Below are 22,041 nucleotides of genomic sequence, written 5' to 3'. Positions count from 1 at the left end.
GGCTATTTCAGTCCAAGATGTATGGAAATTAGATATTTTGTTTGTCATCTCTTGAGTGACTTATTGGGGTGATGTTGAATTCGATGTATTTGCCAATATCATATTATCATGTCGATCCTAGCACCAGCTTTGTTTCTGTTGTAGTGTTATGGCTGTAGTTAGTTTTAAACCAACACCATCTTTCTACACCTAATTTGATAACACCTTCCATCAAGTGCATTCAATTAAATGGTGTAAAGCTGTTAATAATCTGGAAGCAGTGCCCAAGTTACCTTAACTCAAATGAAAGGGATAATATAAAGTTAAGCAGAATATTTTTATGTCTTGGCTTTGGAATAGAATGATTTTCATGGTAAACATGTGTTGAATATTTCATGTTTTCTGACTCCAACACAGTAGATTCTTGTGAACTTCCCATATGAACCACTACAGACCTTCTCAGAACAAGTCAACTTCATTTTGTGTTTAACAGAACTCATATATCATCACACATGTGCATACAATGTATTTCACAATTGTTACCACTGTCATATATTCAACAATGTGTTGGACCAAATTTATGTAAATTATTTTTATACAAATATATTTTTATGTAGTCGCATTAGAGTGTGGTTGCTTCACATTACAAATGAATTTTACTTACCATGTATCAGAGCAGAGGTATGGCTTTCAGAGGATATACTTGAAATAGGGCTAGATTGGTAAATTATCTCATCGTATATATGTAAATGTTGGCACCTTTCTTGAGCAAAATGTAACTTTTGCATCTCATAAATTGTATTTTTTTCAATCACCTGATCATATGCACTGTGTGACCACTGTAGGATAGATATCCATGGGTGAGAATTGTGTTTTTTCACAAAGATCTCTTAACCAATTTTGACATAGGAATAGAATAACTGGTTTTATATGAAATATAAAAATAAAATCTTGTGAAATCCAAACTTAATGTATAAATTACCCCTCATTGCACAGAAATTGCCTGACAGGTGGGTCATAATAGATTTTAGGTGAAATTTCATATAATTTTGATTGAAATATTTTATTGGTGGGAAGGATGTACTCTGGTAATACATGTATTTGCACATTTCCAAACCTATTTTAATGATTGACTCCAAAGAATGAATTTATGATCATATGCTTTATGTTGGTAGGTAATTGTTTTATTAAATATCAAGAAAGCTACATTATGCATGCAGTAGTGTATATCATTCAGGCACCATTTCTATTTAAAAAAAACTTACATATCATTATGTGCTTAAGTTTTTCAAAATATTAATTTCCATTTAGTGAAGCATCTCAAAGTGCTTGTCTAGTAGGGATATCAGTTTCTTGGCTTTATCAGAAATGGGACAGCGAGAATTTGCAAATTAAAGATGTTTTCAAGGGGTCTTTGAGACTGACTATGGATCCCGACAAATTTGAGATTCTACACCTATGTTGCAGATACTGCGCATCAGTTCTCATGCACGATGACATTACAATGACCGACTTGAGCAATAGCATGTTTACCTTGGCTACCGTTAAAATATATTTGACATCGATCATCAGCCCAGTAAAATGAAATGCAATTTTTTTTACTAATCAGTAATTATTCTATGATATTGGAGAGGAGAAAGTAGGCTGGAAATTGGATTTCCCTTTATATGGTACAGCCTAAAGCACATTAAGAAGCTGTTATAATGGTCAAAGGGATTGTGATTGGATGATCTTAGAATATGCATGAAATACCAGCCATAGCAGGTAATAATATTTCTACTGTTTAATGATAAGCCACAGATGTACTGATGTCTTTAAAGTGATTCCATGACGTTCGCTCAGGCAACCATTGCTCCTCTATAAATTCCACACACTAGTTAAAGGGGAAGTTCACCCTGACAAAAAGTTTATTGTAAAAATAGCAGAAAAAATAATAAAAAATATTGCCGAAGATTTGAGAAAAATTCATCAAATAATTAAAAAGTTATTAGAATTTCAATTATTTGATTTGTGATGTCATATGCGAGCCGCATTCATACATAGCGAATGGTAAAAAATCAAATCAATGTCATTTTCTCAGAAAATTGAAAATGGTTTTCACTGTACCTTTTGTACATCAATAGACAAATCATTTCACACCCGATCATGAATAGAAAACAAAATTAAGTCATCAGGAACCATACAAAATTTGAAATTCATGCATTTTATATTACATAACACATGGGGCAGCTGCTCGTCTATGACGTCACAAATCCAAAACTTTGAACTCTAATAACTTTCTTACTTTTTAACGGATTTTCCTGAAACCTTCACCAATGTTTTTACTAATTTTTCTGCTATTTTTACAACAATGTTTTCTTCAGGGTGAACTTCCCCTTTAATAACTAACTTCAACCCTGTATTTGATACAGGGATGCCAGTTTTCAGGTAAAAGCCTGAATTCAGGCTCTGGCAATTTATTTTCAGGCCATAGTTACAGCATTTTTGTGTAACAAAATATTGTATACTAGGTGATTTTCAGGCCTTCTGATCAATTCCAACTGGCATCCCTATTGATACTATACCCTACCCTAAACCTAACCCTACATCTTAGATGGAAAAAAAAATGCCTGGAGTGGAGCAGTTGTTGCATTGTGAGCAAATGCCATGCCACCCTCCAAACTATGCTGCTATTGAAATTTGTTTACAGAAAGGTTTTATTCATATCTCATTCAGAATCCAACTATTTTGTGATGTCACAGTTTTAATTTGCCAATATTACAATTTTCACCGGTTTTTACAGTTCCATCTATATTTGAAAGTGCAAGAAAATAAACATGTGCATATCACTGCATTTATTCTTTGAAATCATATATTTTGCTATACAAAAGAAAGAAAACTCTATAGATTGCAGTCACATATATTTTCTTCTCCAGAGTGGTTTCAAACCAAGTTCTGTGCTGTGTATTACTGTATCACATTACTTCATATATATGAAATGTTACTGCACTGCACACTCTGTCTTAACTGTTATATGCTGTTTAGTGACCATTACAAAAGAATGTGGTTTGACAATGTTTCTGTCGTATTTCATCGTACTTAACATCAATTATTGTTTGTTTTGGGTTTTTAAATCGGTAAAGTATATAGAGGAGAGAAAGCATTACACCTTGTCACATTTGATTTAATGTGTTTCCAGATATTTTTTTTTTACAAAAACACTACAATAGGAAATGAAGGTTCTCACACTTCTCATATCTTCGACTGGGCAACCGGTGTTATTTACTTTACACTTAAAAAAAAAGCCCCTGTCAGACATTCAATTTATATTACTCGTAGAATTTTCTTCATTGAGGATGCCAATCATACTTCTTCTTTTTTTTTTACAAAATACACCATTATACCTTGGAGGAAAACCAATGGAGGTTCATAAAGATTTAAGTCTGACTAAATATACTTGTTGCGTGCAGTATATGACACATCACCTTATTGGTCAGACTGTGCTCCTGTGATGTGCTGCACTGCGCATTAAATTAACAAGACTTCAAGTTTGTGAAGCACCCCCAGCTGTATTGGGTTCACTTTCTCGTACTAACTAATCTTAATGTATTGATATATGAACTTGGAAATAATTGAGGTTGTTGAATTATTTCAGTATCCTCCATCAAAATACCGGTACAAGGTTTTCTTGTAGATTGACTTGCTTATCCTTTTAACATTAGGATAAATAATCAAGAATTCTTTTAATCAAGACTGATAAAAAGCAGGCCGTGCAACATTTGAGTAGTACCTCTCAATTCAAACAAATTTCTATTTTTTTTTCTTCAGAGCTTTTCAAGTATGATGTGTATTGTAAAGATAACATGCAGTCTGAATATAGGGGAATTTTAGTAGTAAGATTGAATAGTTTTGGAGGAAATGTGATACTTTTGAGACAATCAAAATGAGTAGTTATTATTCCTTATGTAAAGGAATAAAACTTAGTACTATGCAACCATATCAGTGTATAAATGTATACATCTTCAAATTATAGATTTATATTACACATTCAGAATTGGTCACATTTTTCACTGCAGACATTGATGTCAGATATTGAAGAGTTGTATTGTCCATCTTTCTTTCTTTACTCAAAAGCCAACTGTTTTCTATTTTGAGTGGCTTTTTTTTATTGTTAGGTTTATTTGTTTTTGTGTTGAAAGACTAAGCTTCTTTTTTGTTTAATCACAATATAAGTAAAAGATAATTGGGCAGATTTAGAATGAATCTTATGTGTATGGTGGAGAACAGATTGGATGGGTTTGCTTCAATATTACAATGTTCATTATGAATGCCTCTCTTAAATCATGGTGCGTTTTTGGGGCATCATTGGTATGGGGGATCCTCGATCCGCATGAGCAAAAAGCATCAATATTGTGCTAGACTTGCCCAGGAAATTTTGATTTGCAGACATGCATAAATACCCTAGAAATCTCCATGTTGAGAAATGTGTTAATTATTGTAATCATCAATATTTATCATCATCGCCATCATCGTAATCTTTATCCTCATCCTTTTCATTATGATATTTTATTATTATTATTGTTGTTATTATTATTGTTTTATTATGATTATTATTATTATTGTTATTAATATCAACAACAAATTGACAACATAGGATGAATTTGACTGAAGGTTGGTCAACCTCAAACACTGTAGATGTAATATTCACCAATGCACTCATTTTCATTGTAATGTAATTCGTTTGACCACAGTGTATTCAATGAAGTGACAAAAATCATGCAACTGGCAAGACATGACAGAACTCTTTTGGACAATCGAGTGCTTGAGTTTAGTAATATGATAAATAAAGGGAAAATATGTATCACAATAATAGCTTTCATATACTTTTAGGCAATTATGCAGTAGAAGGACTGATGTTCAATTGTCATATGACAGATTTTTAAAAGGTTAGAAATATATTGGGTAGCCGATGAATGCCGAGTCTAGTGCAGTCTGCTTATGTTCATGATGAATTCTTTAATGGCTATGAAAATGTACCTGTTTATTGAAATGGATATATTTGTCTGTAATCAATGTCTTGTTTACTTTTTGTAATATATGTAATTGAGAATTAGGAATTGCGGCTCAGTCTGCATCCTGTTGTATTGTGGTATATTTTCTACAAGAGAGAGAGAGAGAGTGTGTGTGTGTGTGTGTGTGTGTGTGAGAGAGAGAGAGAAACACTATTTTGCCACAAAGAAGATGGAAAATATTGTCAATATTAAATCTGTTTATGGCAGGTGTAAGAAATCACATGATTGTAGTTGTGTCTTTGTTTGTCACCAATGAGGTCCTAATGGGAAAGTTCACCCTGACAAAAAGTTTATTGTTAAAATAGCAGAAAATACAATATTGGTGAAGGTTTCAGGAAAATCTATCAAAGATAAAGAGTATTAGATTTTTTTTTAGTTTGTGACATCACATGTGAGCAGCTTCCCATATAAAAAAAAATAATGAAATTTAATTTTCTCAAAAAATTAAAAAGTTTTTTTTGTTCCTTCAGTTTATAAACAAATTATTTCACATCTGCCTATAGAAAGAAAAAATTAGTCAGCATGAACAATTAAAAAATATGAATTTATGCGTTTTATATTACATAACATGAGGCCGTTGTTTATAACTGTCAGAAATCCCTATTAAACCTAAAATTCCTCACAACTTTCTCAATTTTTAAACAATTCACCTCAAACCTTCACCAATATTTATTCTTTTTTTTCTATTATTTTTACAATAATTTTTTCGTCAGGGTGAACTTCCCCTTGAAATCGGTAACCAAACCATTTTTTTTTTAAATAATTGTTGGAGGGCAATATTAACAAATATACTTTTCATACATATGGGGTGTTCATCAGCTTGCTCAATCATATATTTATGGTGTACATGCATAAAAGTGTTTCACCAAAATGCAATTAAAATTTTCTTTTATAAATATTGTACTTTGGTATTACTTGTCTGCTGTTGATGACATCAATGTTTTGTATGTCTGATTTTACTTTTTCTGTTAAAATCACATTTTCAACCTTTTAAGAAGGAATGTTTAATGATTCTCCCAAATAAAATTCACATTCTGAACCTTCACCAAAATTACTCAACAAGCAGTGGGCAAAATTCTTTCACATTTCTAAATAATTTTCTGGAGACCAGAGGATGAGGAGATGTCTTGGTGATATTGAGATAATCTAGTTTCAAAATTCATTCTTATCTCTTTGTAGATGTGTTTTTAGTTATTATTTTGTATTCAAGTGTTCCACCAATTTATAGATTTGCATATCCCCGATCGATCTTGAAACCAACATTTGGGCTGACATGCTTCAACTAAATCAAAACCCTTTAAATTCATGACATTGCCATAGAAACATTGCAGCATAACAAATGAGTGAACGATCGAACGCAATCCCATTCCACAATCTGCTTTTCATTTCGACCAATAACACAGCGACACGCCTCATTCCTATAACACGCGGCATGAACACGAATTGCGAGGGTTGTAGACAACTCGTCCTCGTAGCATTCTATCGTTTGTACTGGTTGCACCGAAACTGATGGTTCAAACTGCAATTGCAACATTCAAGAAAGGCGAGATCGCATAGGACAAGATGTCTAAGAATATGGATATCTGAGCGACAAATGTTGCTTTCCCACCCGGGACGCCACGGCGGAGGTAGACGTCTCGCGCCGTTAGGTACTCCACAGGCAACTAGCTGAAATAATTAGCAGACGAGATTCGATGCATGCCGTTATATAAACAGAGCAAAAATGACGAACACTACATTCTTAACTTTGGTTCTTCTTGTCATCATCATTTCCACAACACATGGAGGTAATGCTGAAGATGAGGAGGATAAACCTTCAGAGAAGTGGAAGAAAAAAGACGTTAGAGATTACAATGATGCAGATGTGGAGAGATTGTTCGAGCAGTGGGAGGTAAGGGCTGTGTCCCGGCCGGGCCGTCGGCGTTGCGCGCCGCTCCATACCTGACCTGTCCTGGCCCCTGCGCCAGCGCCAGCGCGCACTTGGCCTGGCCTTGTCTTCATGAAGGCATGGCCAAGGATCTAGGGCAAGACTTCCATATGCCCCCTCCACTAAAATTGAAAAAAAAAATATGGTGAAGGTTTATCAAGAATTATCTAACGTATATCTAAGAGATTTAAGAAGGAAAAGTTGGATACATACCAAAATATGGCTTTATTCCGTCAAAAATTCGAGTGTGTGTAATTCCTAATGGTATCGGTTTATTTAGTCAGAAAAATAAATACCCAATACTCTTGGAGAGTAGACTAGTCGTAATATCGGTTGATATTACAACTGGGCGTTGTGGCGTGCGCCTGTAAATGTAATCCAAGCTGTGGGGAAGTTACAAATTGATGCAGAGGTTCGAGCCCCGGGGGCGTTTCATCAATATTTTCATCCGACAAGTTGTCAGATCTGACATCTTTCCTTGGTTCTGATTGGCTGAGAGGCACCGTTCCTATGGTAACTGTCTGATAAAGTGGTACTTGTCGGATAAAACGTCCGACAAGTCCTTTAATGAAACGCTCCCCTGGTCACGTCTTTCGGATGGTGACGTTTTAGGTCGGTCCCAGACGTAAATAATCATACCTGATTGCTACGCGTGTGCAAAATCTCAAATGCACACACACACGATATTATGACTGGGCGTTGTGGCATGTGCCTGTATAAATCCAAGCTGTGTGGGGAAGTTACAAATTGATGCAGAGGTTCGAGCCCTGGTCACGTCTTTAGGATGGTGACGTTAAAGGTCGGTCCCAGACGTAAATAATCATATCTGATTGATACACGTCTGACAAAGCTAAAATACACACACACACACACACACGATAACCGTTATGAAACCCATAGCTTTCAATAATTCCTGCTAGCTCATTGAGTAAGGCAACAGAATGGAGATGCTTCGTTCTGCAGCGAGAGGTTCGAATCCAAGTTCCCACCGGAAGTAAGAAGAAAAAAAGAAAGAAGAGAGAGAAAAAAGGCGGTTTTGGTGAATTATTTTTGAAAATTAGTGGAGGGGACATATGGAAGTCTTTCCGGATCTAGGACTGCTCGGCTGAGAAATTCACATCCTGCCAACATGGACATATTTACGAATACAGTACGTGTTCATTCATGCCAATAGTTAATTAAATTGATTTAGTAAGATCTACTGAAACTGAAAGTACTAAACTGGGTTCCAAGGCAAAATAAACTTATCAAACTACAGTTTACAAGAACAAGGACAATTCACTGCACAAATTCCACTTAGAAAACAGTCAACATAAATAATATTTTTATACATGCTAGCTTCAGTAATCCTTTTTTATAAGCCCTAGACGGGACGTATTATGGTATCACGCTCAGTGTCCGTCCGTTAACTTTTCCCTGTTGTGTAAATGCGATAACTTAGTAAGTTAGTTTTACTTAACCTATGCTCTTATAATTTGGTGTGTATGATACGTACTAGCATGGATCCCAGGGCTGGAAGCCTATTGATTTTGAGGTCCAAAGGTCAATGTCACAGTAACATATTTTCATCTTGCCCTTTTGCATTCCTTGTAAACGCTATAACTTCAGTTTAACTTAACCTAGGCTCATATAATTTGGTGTGTATGTAACTAGCATGTATCCTATGAAGCCTATTGATTTTGAGGTCAAAAAGTCAAGGTCACAGTGACATGTTTTCATCTTACCCTTCTGCAGTCCTTGTAAACACTATAACTTAAGTTTAACTTAACCTAGGCTCATGTAATTTGGCGTCGATGATACTAGCATAGATCCCAGCAATTCTATTGATTTTGAGGCCAGATGGTCAAAGGTGAAGTCGCCACCTTCCACTTTTCTTGCTTGACCGATAACTCCATTTCCCGCGTTACAGGTGGGCGTATTATGTGCTTGCCTTAGCGACACTCTGGTTTGTGATCAAGTCAATTGCCTAATCATTCATGTGAAGGACATGTGTGATAATAAACTGGAAGTGTGTTAAATCCAATCTCATTTTCATTGGTCTTTCTTTTGCCATTTTGTGACTTGGGATTTTGAAACCAAATTGATGTGAGGGGCTTTTGCCTCTCTGAACCAATCTAATTATTGACGTGCTTAGAAAAGATTATTGACTGAAGCTAGCATGTGTATATATAAATATTGTTCCATTTTTTGACCAAGTTGAATTTGTGCAGTGCCTTTGTAAAGTTTGTTGTTAAGTTTCTGTTGGAACCCATTTTATTTGATTTAATTATGACTTCTCACCATTTACTAATGGCAGCATCAGGCTCAAACACCCATTTGTAAAGTGCTGTAAATTACCATTTCCTTGTTTGTTATCATTTCTCAGGAAGATGAAGAGAAAGATCCCGATGACTTGATGGAACATGAACGACCAGCACCAAAAATCGACTTCTCCAAGATGGATCCCAAAAATCCTGAGGGCATTCTTCAGATGAGCAAGAAGGGCAAGACCTTGATGATGTTTGTGACTGTCTCCGGTGACCCTACTCAGGAGGAAGCAGAAACTATCACCCAACGATGGCAGGATCAACTTTTTAATGCAAATTATCAACTCCAGAGGTATGGTTCATATTTATTTCTAACATTTCAAACAGGTACTGCTAAGTTGCATTTGAACAGGTATTTTTTGTAATACGAGGGAAATTTTTCTGTTATTATAGAATCTTTGTCTTGTGATGTGTGTATTACTTGATCTTGAAACCTCCTTTTATACAGTCATTTAGTCAATTATTTCTATTGAATGCCTTCAGGATTCAATTCAGGGCAATTCCATAAAATATATACATGTACGTCCGACCCCCTAATCTTTATGAAATTTCCTGTCTCTGATTTTTGGCACTTTTGACAGTCTGTAATGCTGTCAAATGATGGCGATTTGGTCAGTTTATGAAGTGAAGTGAGACATGGGGGTCGGACTTACAAAAAGGTTGATGATTTTATGGAATTGCCCATCAATTATTTTTAGTGATAAAAAAGGAAAAAGTATTGGTTGGTCACATCACCTTTGAAAATATCCATAAGCTTTGGGTCTTACAAATTTCTGGCCTACTCCTGGTAAATACGATCGCATGCCTGATCTGAAAAAAAAAAAAAGAGTCTTGCAAAAAATTACATGAGTTCTCAGGGTGATTTTGCCCCTGAAATGCTCAAAAAAAGACCTCAAAAAAGAGCCCCGGAGATTCCCCATTTGCTGCAATATGTGTAGTAAAGCTTATCCAATTTCGTGGATTTAGGCAATCTGATGTGAAAAGAAGCCCTCAAAAATAAAGAAAATAAATAAGATACATATACAGTCTTTATTTATACCTAGCTTCAAAATCAAATGGGTTTACATACCGTACATATTGTTGATCAGTATCAGAGCACTTAAGTGACATCAGCCCCATAATTAGCTATGTTTCAGGTCGTTGTGGATGGGATACAAGCCCCATGACTGATTTAACTGAACTTAAAATGAAGTAAAACCAATTTTATTCCATTCCTTTTGATTTATAGAGCTCTGTTGAGTATTGTGTCTTTAAAAATATGTCAATTGAAACTTAAGTGCAATCATATTATCATGGTAGAATGCAGGTAAGATTGAGTAGCAGTTTGAAATTACAATTCCAATTTCTTTCTAGAAAAGTTATATCTGAAACCAATTTTTATCCTGCACAAGTTACCACCTCTTTCAACATAATTTTAGGTTACAGCTAAAGCCGGGTAATTAATGATAATAACATCGCTCCTCGGAATAATGTATTTGTAGATAGATGGCGCTATATAAATGCCTATTATTATTATTAGTATTGTTATTATTATTACTATTATTATTATTACATAGAAAATGAAAATGAAGGTTTAGGTTAAAGAGCACAGATTCTGCCTGTTACTCTCAGTCTCTATGAGGCTGAAGCAGTTGACATGAAAAATGTCATGAAATTAAATAATAAATTAAGTAAGTTTTGACAGTGATTGAAGTCAATCAATTTTTTTCAAGTACAATTACTTTCCCATTCAAAACTTCCATTTTAATTACCAAATAAAAAATTAATATGTAATTGAGCCCCACACTGATGCACTTGTTAAAACCGAATGAAGCTGTTGTATTTTAATTTTTTTTTTATTCCTTGACAATTTATTCCTGGCATGCAGGTATATGGTAGACAGCAACAGGGCCATCTTCCTCCTTAAGGATGGCGCCCTCGCTTGGGAGATGAAAAACTTCCTCATCGAGCAGGATCGTTGCTACGAGGTAACTATCGACAACAAGAGCTACTATGGCAAGGGCTCTGGAAGGATGGATGAAAACACACCTGCCGGTGCGAAGAAAGATTCCAAGAGTAAGACAAAAAAAGGGAAGGGAAAGAAGAAGAAAAAAGCTAAAGTTGAGGATAATAAGACAGAATTGTAAGTATTGTATTCATTCAAATGAATAAAGATACTTTCATGTACTTCGGTCTTGTTAATGTTAAGTACTGGAGCACAAGTGTACCGTGTTAGCTGTCTTTATTGTGAACATTGGTGTAATGATGGTTTGTTTGTATATGTTTGTTTGCTCTGAGCAATAACTTTATTGATATGGTGTATAATAGATTTCGTAATATATATTTTCATACGATGTTTTTTCTATTCATAAATTGCTCCTTCCATTTATGCACCCTTTTGTCTCATGATGTTGTTGGCTTTAGGAATATCCTAACATGAACATGACATTGATGTATATTCTAATGATCACTGTTTAGAGATGCACATGTGGTATATATTATTCTAAGTGTTAGATAATGTTGATTTTTGTATTACCTACAATAATGACATAGTTCAACCAACTTTTGGAGAAGTGTTGAGCTATTTCCGGTAGATTTTCAAGTCTCATTTGATTTTGATAAATTCATTCATGTGCATTTTGGACGATTTTATGCCTCCATTATTCACATTCTCAAATCATACATGTTTCCAAAGAGTGACTAAAAAAAGTGTATTCTTAACCCTACAACCATCAGGGGTGGGGCATGAATCAGTGAAACATAATTGTTTGGAATGCTACAAAGAATATTTAAATCTATACACAAAATAGCATTGTAGGAGCTTTACTCGCTGAATTATAGCAAAAAGTATGATTTATGCATAAAATTGCATAATTATTCCATATGACATAAAATCTTGTTATTTGTGAAAAGTTATCAATATAGTCTTGTAGATGACATCACACTACCATTATTTGTTTGGTGCTTGTGCACCATGTGTTTTTAAAATCTACCAAGATCCCCCCCCCCCCACATGACGTAGAACAGCCAAACACACCTGTCTAGTTTATAGGGTCAAGTCACTGAAGTGTTAATGCTCATACATGATTTTGTTGATGATTGTGTGGTTAGGCACATGTTAGATGATCTTACCAATATGATATGTAATACACCACACTTAATTGGGAATTAAAGTGCCATTTTAAGTAAATATATATTTCAAACACCTCACCTTTTTTTCTAAGCTGGTTCTGATGCTCTTGTAAAAATGTCAAAGATTTTCCTTGTTCAACTGCAGACCTTTAAACATGTAGTGAGTATGATTCTTTCAATATTTCTACTTACAAAGGCTACCACTAAAATGATAATAGTGATGTTGACAAATATAAGTCTTTCAAACTTCTGAAGTAAGAAGTTCTGATTATAATCAACATTGTTCTCGGAATTGGCTCATCTTGTGCTAAATAAAAAAGAATGAATAATAGTTAGCTTCACCTCTTACAGTGCTTAAATTATTGCATGTAGTATGTGGGTACAATTTGGACAATTTTGTGATTGTATTGATTCAATTGTCATATTAATGTGAGTTTGTGTGAAGAACTCAAGAGGCTGTCATGTTGATCTTCAAAATTAGTGCAACTACATTTTCTAAATTATGAATGTGCCATACTATTTGCACTGTGATACCTAACATCACAGCTCAATACAAACACAAAATCTCTACGTAAAATTATTAAAGAGTAGTCTCAATTTTTGACAAAATTCCACTGAAATGTTATTCCAAAGTTTTGGAGCAGGAAAAGTGCCTTTCACAATATAGATTTTGAATTAGTGTAGCTTTGCCAGTGTAGATGGATAGTATTATAATCATTTTATTAATTCACTGTTGTGATTTTATTTCATTGATGGATGTTTAAAGATGTTGTCAAACAGTATTTTTGCCATTACCTAGCTCTTTTAAATGTTCATCATCTGTCCTTTGTTGGATAATTTTACATTTTCTGTAATCTATATTCGCAAGAAATTCATGTGCATTTCTTTCTATTATCAAACCTGAACAAGGCAGGGGGGATATGATTCAGCCCCCCCCCCCCCCTCCAAGATTTGACTGTTGAATACACAATTATGATGAAAACTAGCACTCACATTGCCTTTGAAGTTTAACAATTTACAATGTGTTCACGTTAAGCAACTTGTGTTTTATACATATTGGGTATTTGGCTTTCAATTACTATAATACTCTGGGTCTTCCCACAAGGCCGCTTATTCTCATAATTAAAGGTATGGTCTGGGCTAAAAGTATGTATAGCTTAATAAATAGAGGAGAATTCACTGAGCAAAATGCCAAAAACTTCATCAAAATTGGATAACAACAAAGTTATTGAATTCTAAAGTTTAGCAATATTTTGTGAATAGTTGTCCTGAATATTCATTAGGTGGGCTGATGATGTCACATCTCCACAAGTTTTTTCTTGTGTATTATATGAAATTAGGTTTATTCAAATTTTTTCCTCCAAGAACTATAAAATTTGGATTGACAAATGATTTAGTGCATTAGATATTTATTGCTGCAACTTATTTCATTATAAGGGAGACATATTATTCGCACAAGTATGAAATAATGAAAAAATAATGATTTTATGTAATAACATAAGAAAATGGAAAGTGGAGATGTAACATCATCAGCCCGCCTAATGAATATTCATGACTGTTTTCACGAAAATATTGCTAACCTTTAGACTTCAATAACTTTATTATTTGTTATCCGATTTTGATGAAATTTTTGGCATTTTGCTCAGTGAATTCTACTCTGTGTATTAAGATATAAATATTTTCAGCCCAGACCATCCCTTTAATGTATTACAATGTATATCACAACTCAGGTATATTTTAGTGTACATTGAAAAAAAATGTCAAGGGGGCTGTATACATGCCCCGCCCCCTCCTTTAGGGTTTAAAATGTTGCATTATTGAAGTACTGAAGCATGTTATGCTCTTTTTTTGTTTACAATTGATTGATTATTGTGATTTAATATATTTTCTTTTTATGAACATGTGAATTGCAACAAGGAAATGAAGGAATTCACTCTTGGTTTAATCCAGCAAGATTTCATTTTTGCTATCTTAATCAACTCCTAAGCAGGTAAGCAGTAATATACATGCACACATTTTCTTGAATGTCATTTAAAATGGATTCCTATATCATTTTATGAATGCACGGTAATTTATGATTTGTTACTAATATGTATTCGGAATTTGCATTTCTACAGAATGGCTTTGTCCTACAGTAATTACTTGACAAGAAAACTTAGCCTACAAATAGGTTCCAGACTTGTGTGTTTTATTATATCTCTGTTTAAAACTTTAAAATGTAGATTTGTAATATGTGCTAGTGATTGCAGGTAGATAAAAATGCCCCATACCTATCACATTGTTAGTTTTTATATTTAAAAAATGTTTTTATACTGAGAAGTTTGTTTAATCAGATGAATATTAAAAAGAGATTATTGCCACATTTTTCAACCCGTACTATACCATGTATACCATAGTTTTAGACCATGATTTATGAAGCATGCATGTTTGTTTTTATTTTGTTAGGGTTCTATGAAATTAATAACATTTTAATTGAGGGATGTTTGATTTCATTTAGTTGTTCAAACTTAAATAATATATTTGTTGGACTGTCATTTTACATAAAATTCAGTTCAAAATATTAGTCATGACTCATGAGTATTAAGTTATTATTCATCCATAGTTTATTAGAGGAATGGTATTACACTAACACTACTTAAAATTGTATACTGCCATCTTCAATTCTGCTAGCAGTACTGCGATGCATTGATTTTTGCCATCATGCATCAGTGTCTGTATGGCATACATAAGAGAAGTTGACAGTCTGTGGTATATGCAATTGAGTTTGAAAACTGGGTGTGAGGATCTAAGGAGATTCATCAAAATGGGGTTAAAATGATATGATTGCTCAGGGAATAATTTTGCTTTACAAATTTGAATAGCATTTTTGGTCATGAAGAGAAAAGCTCTCAACTAATATAATGTACAGTCCTATGTAAACATATGCTATACAAAAGACTCTATGCATAGCAGTCTTTCAGAAATGTGGAGCAAATTGCGATGCGATTCCAGGAAAATTATTCCCTGTTGCTCGTTTGTAAGAGGTGCTTATTTGTCATTGATTTTTTTTTAATATGGTAATGTTTTCATGAAATTCATGGATCAAAGCATACATGTGTAATGCTTATATCATCATCTTGCATTAAATTTTCTTTTGGAACTGTCAGTTTTTGTATACCGTTCAGATATTGTTTTTGTCTTTTTTTACATACATTCTGTTACATGTAACTTATTATTTTGTGCAATAAAAGCCATAATTTACATGCATTTATTTAAAAACTTTATGCAGTTTTCCTTGTATAAGAATTTTTTTTTATCTTGATCCTAAAAGACTTCTGATTACTTCTTTGAATTCAAGAGATCATATACCATTGCACAATATCATGCCTTTAGATGTTCTGTAATGTCTCCAATCTAACACATTTTCTTTTACTTGGTTGCTTTTCTATATTCAGTGGGACTTTTTTCAAGATTTCATTATATGATACTAATTGTTCTGAATTCATTACCTCTTTCATGATTGTCATAATAATGTATTTTTGTTCAACGAATTATAATATGGATTCATGTACTCTTGGTGTCTTGTTACAAAAAGGAATAAACTTTCTTTCGATTTACATGCACATAAACAGTGTTTTTTCATTATCTGCTTTTGTGTAGCTTGTGATGGAAGTTTTCAAAATGTGAAGGTTTGGTTGTTCAGAAGTGGAAACTTTGTTACCTTTTCATTTGTGTCATCACATATGATGAAATGAAATATTGTTTTTATGAACCACATTTTGATTTGACAAAGGATAAATTATTAATAGATTACTAATAATTGACTAAAGTGAGAGTAAGTTAGTTGGGCTGAAGAGTAATTACTAGTAATCCAAATTGAGAGTAGATCAAGTGGTTTTTAGGCAAAGATGGAAATGGCAGAGGTAAAATTGTCAGAGGTGAGAATGGCAAAGGAAATGACGGAGGTAAAAATGACAGAGGTAAAATCGGCATGCTACATTGACAAGAAAAAAAGAGAGCCTTTCCCGTCGATATGAACGATCTATCTATTATTTTAAAGATTTAACCATTTGATATGAGTCCCACATAATTTAAATTCTCTTGTTAACCTTTCTTAGTTAACTAGCCATTTATATGCAGGAGATTAACTCTCTCATTTTTACAGCTTTACTTTTCCTTAATTGAATTATATATAGGGTCTTATAAAGAGTTACACTCCCAGAGCTCATTTTGATACTCATCCAGGCCCCCTCCCCTCTTTTTTATGGGGGATGGCACCATCCCTGGTATTTACTATATAAAAAAATTGTTAGTGTGTTACTTTAGCATTTAGGGAATTTTACTATTCTACTGATATAAGATTGGTTTACTATTCGCCTCAATAAATTCTTCATGCCGTTTTCATATCGAATATCACTGCACAGAGAGATAAAACATTTTTTTTTATAATACCCAATATTAATTGAAACGTGCTTTCCCAAATTGGCCCAAAGCGCTTACAATTTAATTTTTACCTAATTATTCATGCAAAAACAGAATGACTTGCATACAAAATGAAACAGGTGCCTATAGAACTAACAAGTTTTTATGGACTTCTTAAAATTGTTGGGGATCGTGAGAGGGGGTTTGTTCAATTGATAGAGAAAGTAACAGTGAAGCTTCTATCTTCTATTTGTTTTCTTCTATTTTTAGTTTCATATACAATACAGTTAATTTAAGTGAGTCTTCAGAGGAAGTTCTCCGAGACATAGTTATAAACAATCAAAATAAATATTTTGGGGCTCGTTTTGATATTGAGTTATTTTTTATATACCAAACGAAGTAGCTTAAAATTGATCCGTTGTCTAACAGGGTGCCAGTGTAAATTATGTAACAGGGGTTCAGGAGGTGTGTCACGGCGGACTTCGAAATTCAAGACGGGCGGCCCAATTCTGAAGGCGCCGGAGACGATTGATTCCCTTTCCCAGACCCCACCCCTCCCCCCACCCAAAAAAGGAAAGAAACATCAGATTCTGTCTAAAACCACCGTTTTGCTCAAGTGAAATTCTAAACAAAAATTTCATCTCGCGCTCCGCGCTCGCATCACTTGGTTAGTGAAATACGCATGGTCTTCGTGAATTCCTACAGGCAAGCTTAAAATGCCCCTCCTCAGGCCTGAATTTTCTAGATTTTCAGCTCGCGCTTCGCGCTCGCAATTTTTGCTAAGTGAGATGCGTATGTTAATCATAATTACAATGAATACAAGTGCTTCATGCGTTTAGATGTAAATCAAATCAAATCAGATGTAATTCTAACAAAATCAGCAATCACTTAATTGGCACTCGCATTAGATGACTATGGTGAGATATGAATTCTTTGTGGATTCCTAATATAGTCCTTAAAATGTATCTTTTTAGGGTCAATAAATACAAAAAAAATCAGCTCGAACTTTGCGCTCGCATTGTTTGTTTAGTGAGACAGATGCGTATCATGATTACAAAATTTGCTTATAATGTCCCTTTTTAGGTCTAAATATCAAACATTTCCAGCTCGCGCTTCGCCGCTCGCATTATTTAATCAGGAGATACACATTCGTTTAATGGCACTGTCCTTAAAATCTCTTTATTAGGTCAGTATACCTGGTTTCGCGCGTTCACTAAGTGACTAAAAAAAAAATCTGGTGCCCCCCCCCCTCCCCCGTGCCGTGACCCACGGTACGCCACTGCATAAAGCAGTAGAAAGAGCTATAGGCCTAAATCTGTTAATCTTGGCATTAAAAATGCTAAAAATACTAATATATTCAAAATTTTCACTTTTTGCACACTTTTGCCAGGCAAATTTATGTAACAGAAAATCTAATTTTGGACAATTCTAGAATAGGTCTAATATCACTTTTAAATGACAACAGCCTCCCATAGGATCAGTCATTTTTTACACATAATTTCGCATATTTCACACATTTTTTTTATATACGGACTTTCATGGCAATAAACAATCTTTTCGTCTTCTGATGGCGAAGAGAGAAATAATCAGGAGAAAGAAATAAAAGTACTAAAGTAGGGATATACAGCAGAACAAATGGAGTTATTAGCATCTTTCTTTTGATATACCAAAATTTTATATTGCTATAATATGCAACACACCGGGTACATGCGATCGAAGTTTCTGTTATTTCGGTAATTTTCAAAATTGTATAGTTCACAGCTAAAGACACCCAGTATTGTTCAAGCTTGTGCATTTCTGCCAGGATCAGTATACGTTCAGTAATGCGTTAGGCTAATCATTTTTGTAAAGTGGGAGTAGACTTTTCGAGCACCAATTCCATTACAACAAATTGATAAAAATTAGAACCTCGCGCCGCAAACTTCAAACACTTCTTACAATAAACTAATTTCTATTTTCATTGGCTGGTTAAGGATTGTGGGCGGAGGGCGCGCGTTTCACCTGTCAGGGTCCGCGTGTATGCAGCTCATCATTGGTCACTTAATGAATTAAGGTGTGACGTAGACAACTGCCCATAGCTCGTACGTATTATATGCAAATAAGCATAACAGTGTATCTTTCCCGAAAGGATGTGGATTTACCCGTAGATTTGGACGTAAAATCCGAGGAAATCTGGACCATCTGGTTATTTTAACTGGTAATTCTCTCTAGGTTTACTAGTTGAAATGTTCTTTTCTCTAGCATTGTATGGCATATCTTTTGATCGCAGATTGGATGATAATCTTTTATATTTTAGCAAGCTTTTCACAGCGGAGACCATAGGAAATTTCGACCCGAACTCTCCCTGTGTTTTGATCGTCGAGCGTCCCGCACTGCCCAGCTGGTGAGGTTGTTGTATTGGACTGCAATTTTCATGGTTGTTTCTTCACAGGTAGCCTCATGTTTACGTTATTTTAAAGGTGGATGGATAGGAGATGTTAATCACTCTGAATTGCGGCACCTTTATTGTAAGTTATATATGTTTTGTCAATGCGAGAATACATTTTCTTCGAGTTTTGGTGACCAAAGACGTGAATTACGTCCCGACGTCCGACTTGTTCTACGTTTGTTGTGCACTGTCTTCGCGCGATGTTTGACATGATATGTGTTGGAAAATTGTAAAATTTTGTGCGTTGGAATTCATCTTAGCATTTCAATTTCTGTAAGTAAAAGACCTTGTTTATTTTCCATCATTTTCATATTTGATTTATAGGTATTCGTTGAAAGATTGAATGATACTGAAGATTGTAATTCTGCTCCAAATGTCCGCCCCAAAACGGATTGGCCATTGCACGTTAAATTATGCTCCCAACATTGTGTGCATGTATCATGCGGCCAATGGTGTGTGTGTAGGTCGTGGTGAATTGCGGCGTCTGCCTTTGACTTCGACCGATGTGATTATTCAGAGAAAACCAAGGGATTATGCCAATTTAATTCTATATTTGCATTCCAAATCATTAAATTTACTAATTGTTTTTATCAACATGATCATTTTGCAAATCTACCACACTAAAATCTGCTATGGAATTGTCTAATTTATTGTTTATGTGAGCACTTCTGTGATTTTTGTGCGGTGGATTGACAACAACCAGCTTCCTGGTTATCTCAAAGATTTTGTTTATGGGCTGATACCATTTTTGTGTAGGGGTCTTTTGGGTTGTAGTTGTGGGATGTGTCTTTCTTTCCCCCTTTTTTCTTGGTCAAGACACTTTTATATATATAAGATAAAGAAAATTACATATTCTTTTTTTATATTTTAAAATATAGAATAAAATTGTATGTTCTTGCTTGATGATAAGTGAAGGCTTTGGCGTTGCGTGCTAGGTTCTAATAACCAGTCTTCCTATTTTGAATGGTTCATGCTGATCATCCAAGGAGAGTTTCAGTCAGCCATTTTTTGACACAGCAACAACTTGCTTCAGCGAGTCATTGGGTCTTTGCATTCATGGCAGATTTCCATGTGTTGTAGTCCCTCGTAGTATGCATACAATGTATTGACCTAGCCGAGGTGGACTATTATTAGCTTTGTTTGAGGTGGAACATGGCTGAAAGCACAGCTCAGTTGGATTTTTCAGTTCCAAAGCATGAAATATTGTATTGTCATGCCATTTACAATGTCATTTGAATTATACATGTTTATCCATGGACATTTTATGAATTCTCTCTAAAAGTAAACACACCAAAAAGGCTATGTTTATGCTATTTCTGATTACCTGTATTTGTCAATTGTCATGTCCAAACTCCTCAGTCTCATTCATGAGAACCGTTAATCCCATTAAGTTTACAAGACAAATGAATGGTATGGATATGAAATAAAGGACATAAATTGTAAGCACAGGAATTATTATTAAACTGGTTTTGCTAATTGGGAGGAACAAGAATGTACAGTAGATTATAAGTGAATATTCCTGAGAAAGAAATTATGAAATGTTTGCATCATGTACAGCATGTTGGAGTGCAATGGTGCAAATTATGATTATTTCATGTCTGTGATATGTTGCTGTAGGTGGAGGGTCAAACTTACACAAGAAATTTAATCATGATTTTTGAAGCAAATTGGAATTAGAATTTTCCCAATTTGCCTGTGTTAATGATGCCCCTTTCTTTATTTCTTGTTCTTTTTTTTGTTTTTGTTTAGAGTTGGCACCATTATTCCTTTTCTACATGTGGTAAATCTTTTGAATGCAACACTGAACACAATCAAATTTAACAGTAACACATTTAAGGATTTATTAGTGACAATGTTCATCATGTAAATTTTATATTCCCTTGCAGGGTCCATCTGTAATGATTAAATCAGTCAAGCTTTTTTTGTCTCGCCTGCATGGCAGAGTGAAAAACTATAGGTGCTGCTTTTCTGATCGTGGCGGCGTCAACATCAAATCTTAACCGAAGGTCAAGTTTTTGAAATGACAGCATAACTTAAGAAGTATATATGGACCTAGTTCATGAAACTTGGACATAAGCTTAATCAAGTATTACTGAACATCCTGCCTGAGTTTCAGGTCACATGACAAAGGTCATTTAGGGTCAATGAACTTTGACCAAGTTGGGGGTATTTGTTGAATTACATGTTCTGTACCATCATAACTTTGAAAGTTTATGGATCTGATTCACTGAACATCCTGTGCGAGTTTTACTATCATCGTGTCTCTGAAAGTACATGTATATGGATCTACATGTAGTTCATAAAACTTGGACATTAGAGTAATCAAGTACCTATCACTGAACATCTCTTGCGAGTTTCAGGTCACATGACCAAATTCAAAGGTCAATTAACTTTGGCCATGTTGAAAGTAATTATCAAATTGCTCCATAAATATGAGAGTTTATGGATATAGTTTATGAAATGTGGACATAAGGGTAATCAAGTATCACTGACAAGTCTTAGGTCACATGAGCAAGGTCAAATATCATTGAGGGTCAATGAACGTAGTATTGTATCGTTTATTATATGAATGGTGCTTTTTGTGAGTAATAATTTTATAGTAGTTTTCAAAGTCAGCACTGCTGCTATATTGAATCGCTTAATGCAGGTGAGACTGCCACGGACGCTCCATTTGTTAAGAGTAATTTGCCCCCCATTCCACAGGATTTTTAAAGTGGTCTTTGAAAGACCAAAAAATGGCAAGGTCTTACACAGTCTCCAAGATCACTGAATTTGTCATCTCTGTGGAATGGCTCAGAAAGACCACTCAAAGAACTCTGAAAGACTTATTGATACTTC

At 34.5% G+C, this 22,041-nt stretch overlaps 2 protein-coding genes across 5 annotated transcripts in view; both read left to right on the top strand.

Moving 5' to 3' along the window:
• The first annotated feature begins 6,413 nt into the window (after window positions 1–6,413).
• On the top strand, window positions 6,414–12,073 carry LOC121411638 (LDLR chaperone boca-like). Its single transcript, XM_041604453.1, has 3 exons — window positions 6,414–6,921; window positions 9,323–9,555; window positions 11,131–12,073. The coding sequence occupies exons 1-3, from the start codon at window positions 6,754–6,756 to the stop codon at window positions 11,387–11,389; spliced, it is 660 nt and encodes a 219-aa protein (XP_041460387.1). The 5' UTR covers window positions 6,414–6,753; the 3' UTR covers window positions 11,390–12,073.
• A 6,792-nt stretch (window positions 12,074–18,865) lies between these two features.
• LOC121411637 (paired amphipathic helix protein Sin3a-like) overlaps window positions 18,866–22,041 on the top strand; it is a 45,096-nt gene continuing 41,920 nt past the window's right edge. Inside the window, exon 1 of one of the 4 annotated variants that reach the window (XM_041604449.1) lies at window positions 18,866–18,972. The gene's annotated coding sequence lies outside the window, so the exon portion shown is untranslated. The other 3 variants (XM_041604452.1, XM_041604451.1, XM_041604448.1) reach the window with 3 other exon arrangements.

The sequence above is a fragment of the Lytechinus variegatus genome, chromosome 3, assembly GCF_018143015.1.
Source record: "Lytechinus variegatus isolate NC3 chromosome 3, Lvar_3.0, whole genome shotgun sequence".
Classification (NCBI taxonomy): domain Eukaryota; kingdom Metazoa; phylum Echinodermata; class Echinoidea; order Temnopleuroida; family Toxopneustidae; genus Lytechinus; species Lytechinus variegatus.
Note: the sequence above shows the minus strand (reverse complement) of the source record. Positions and strands in the feature narration are given on the sequence as shown.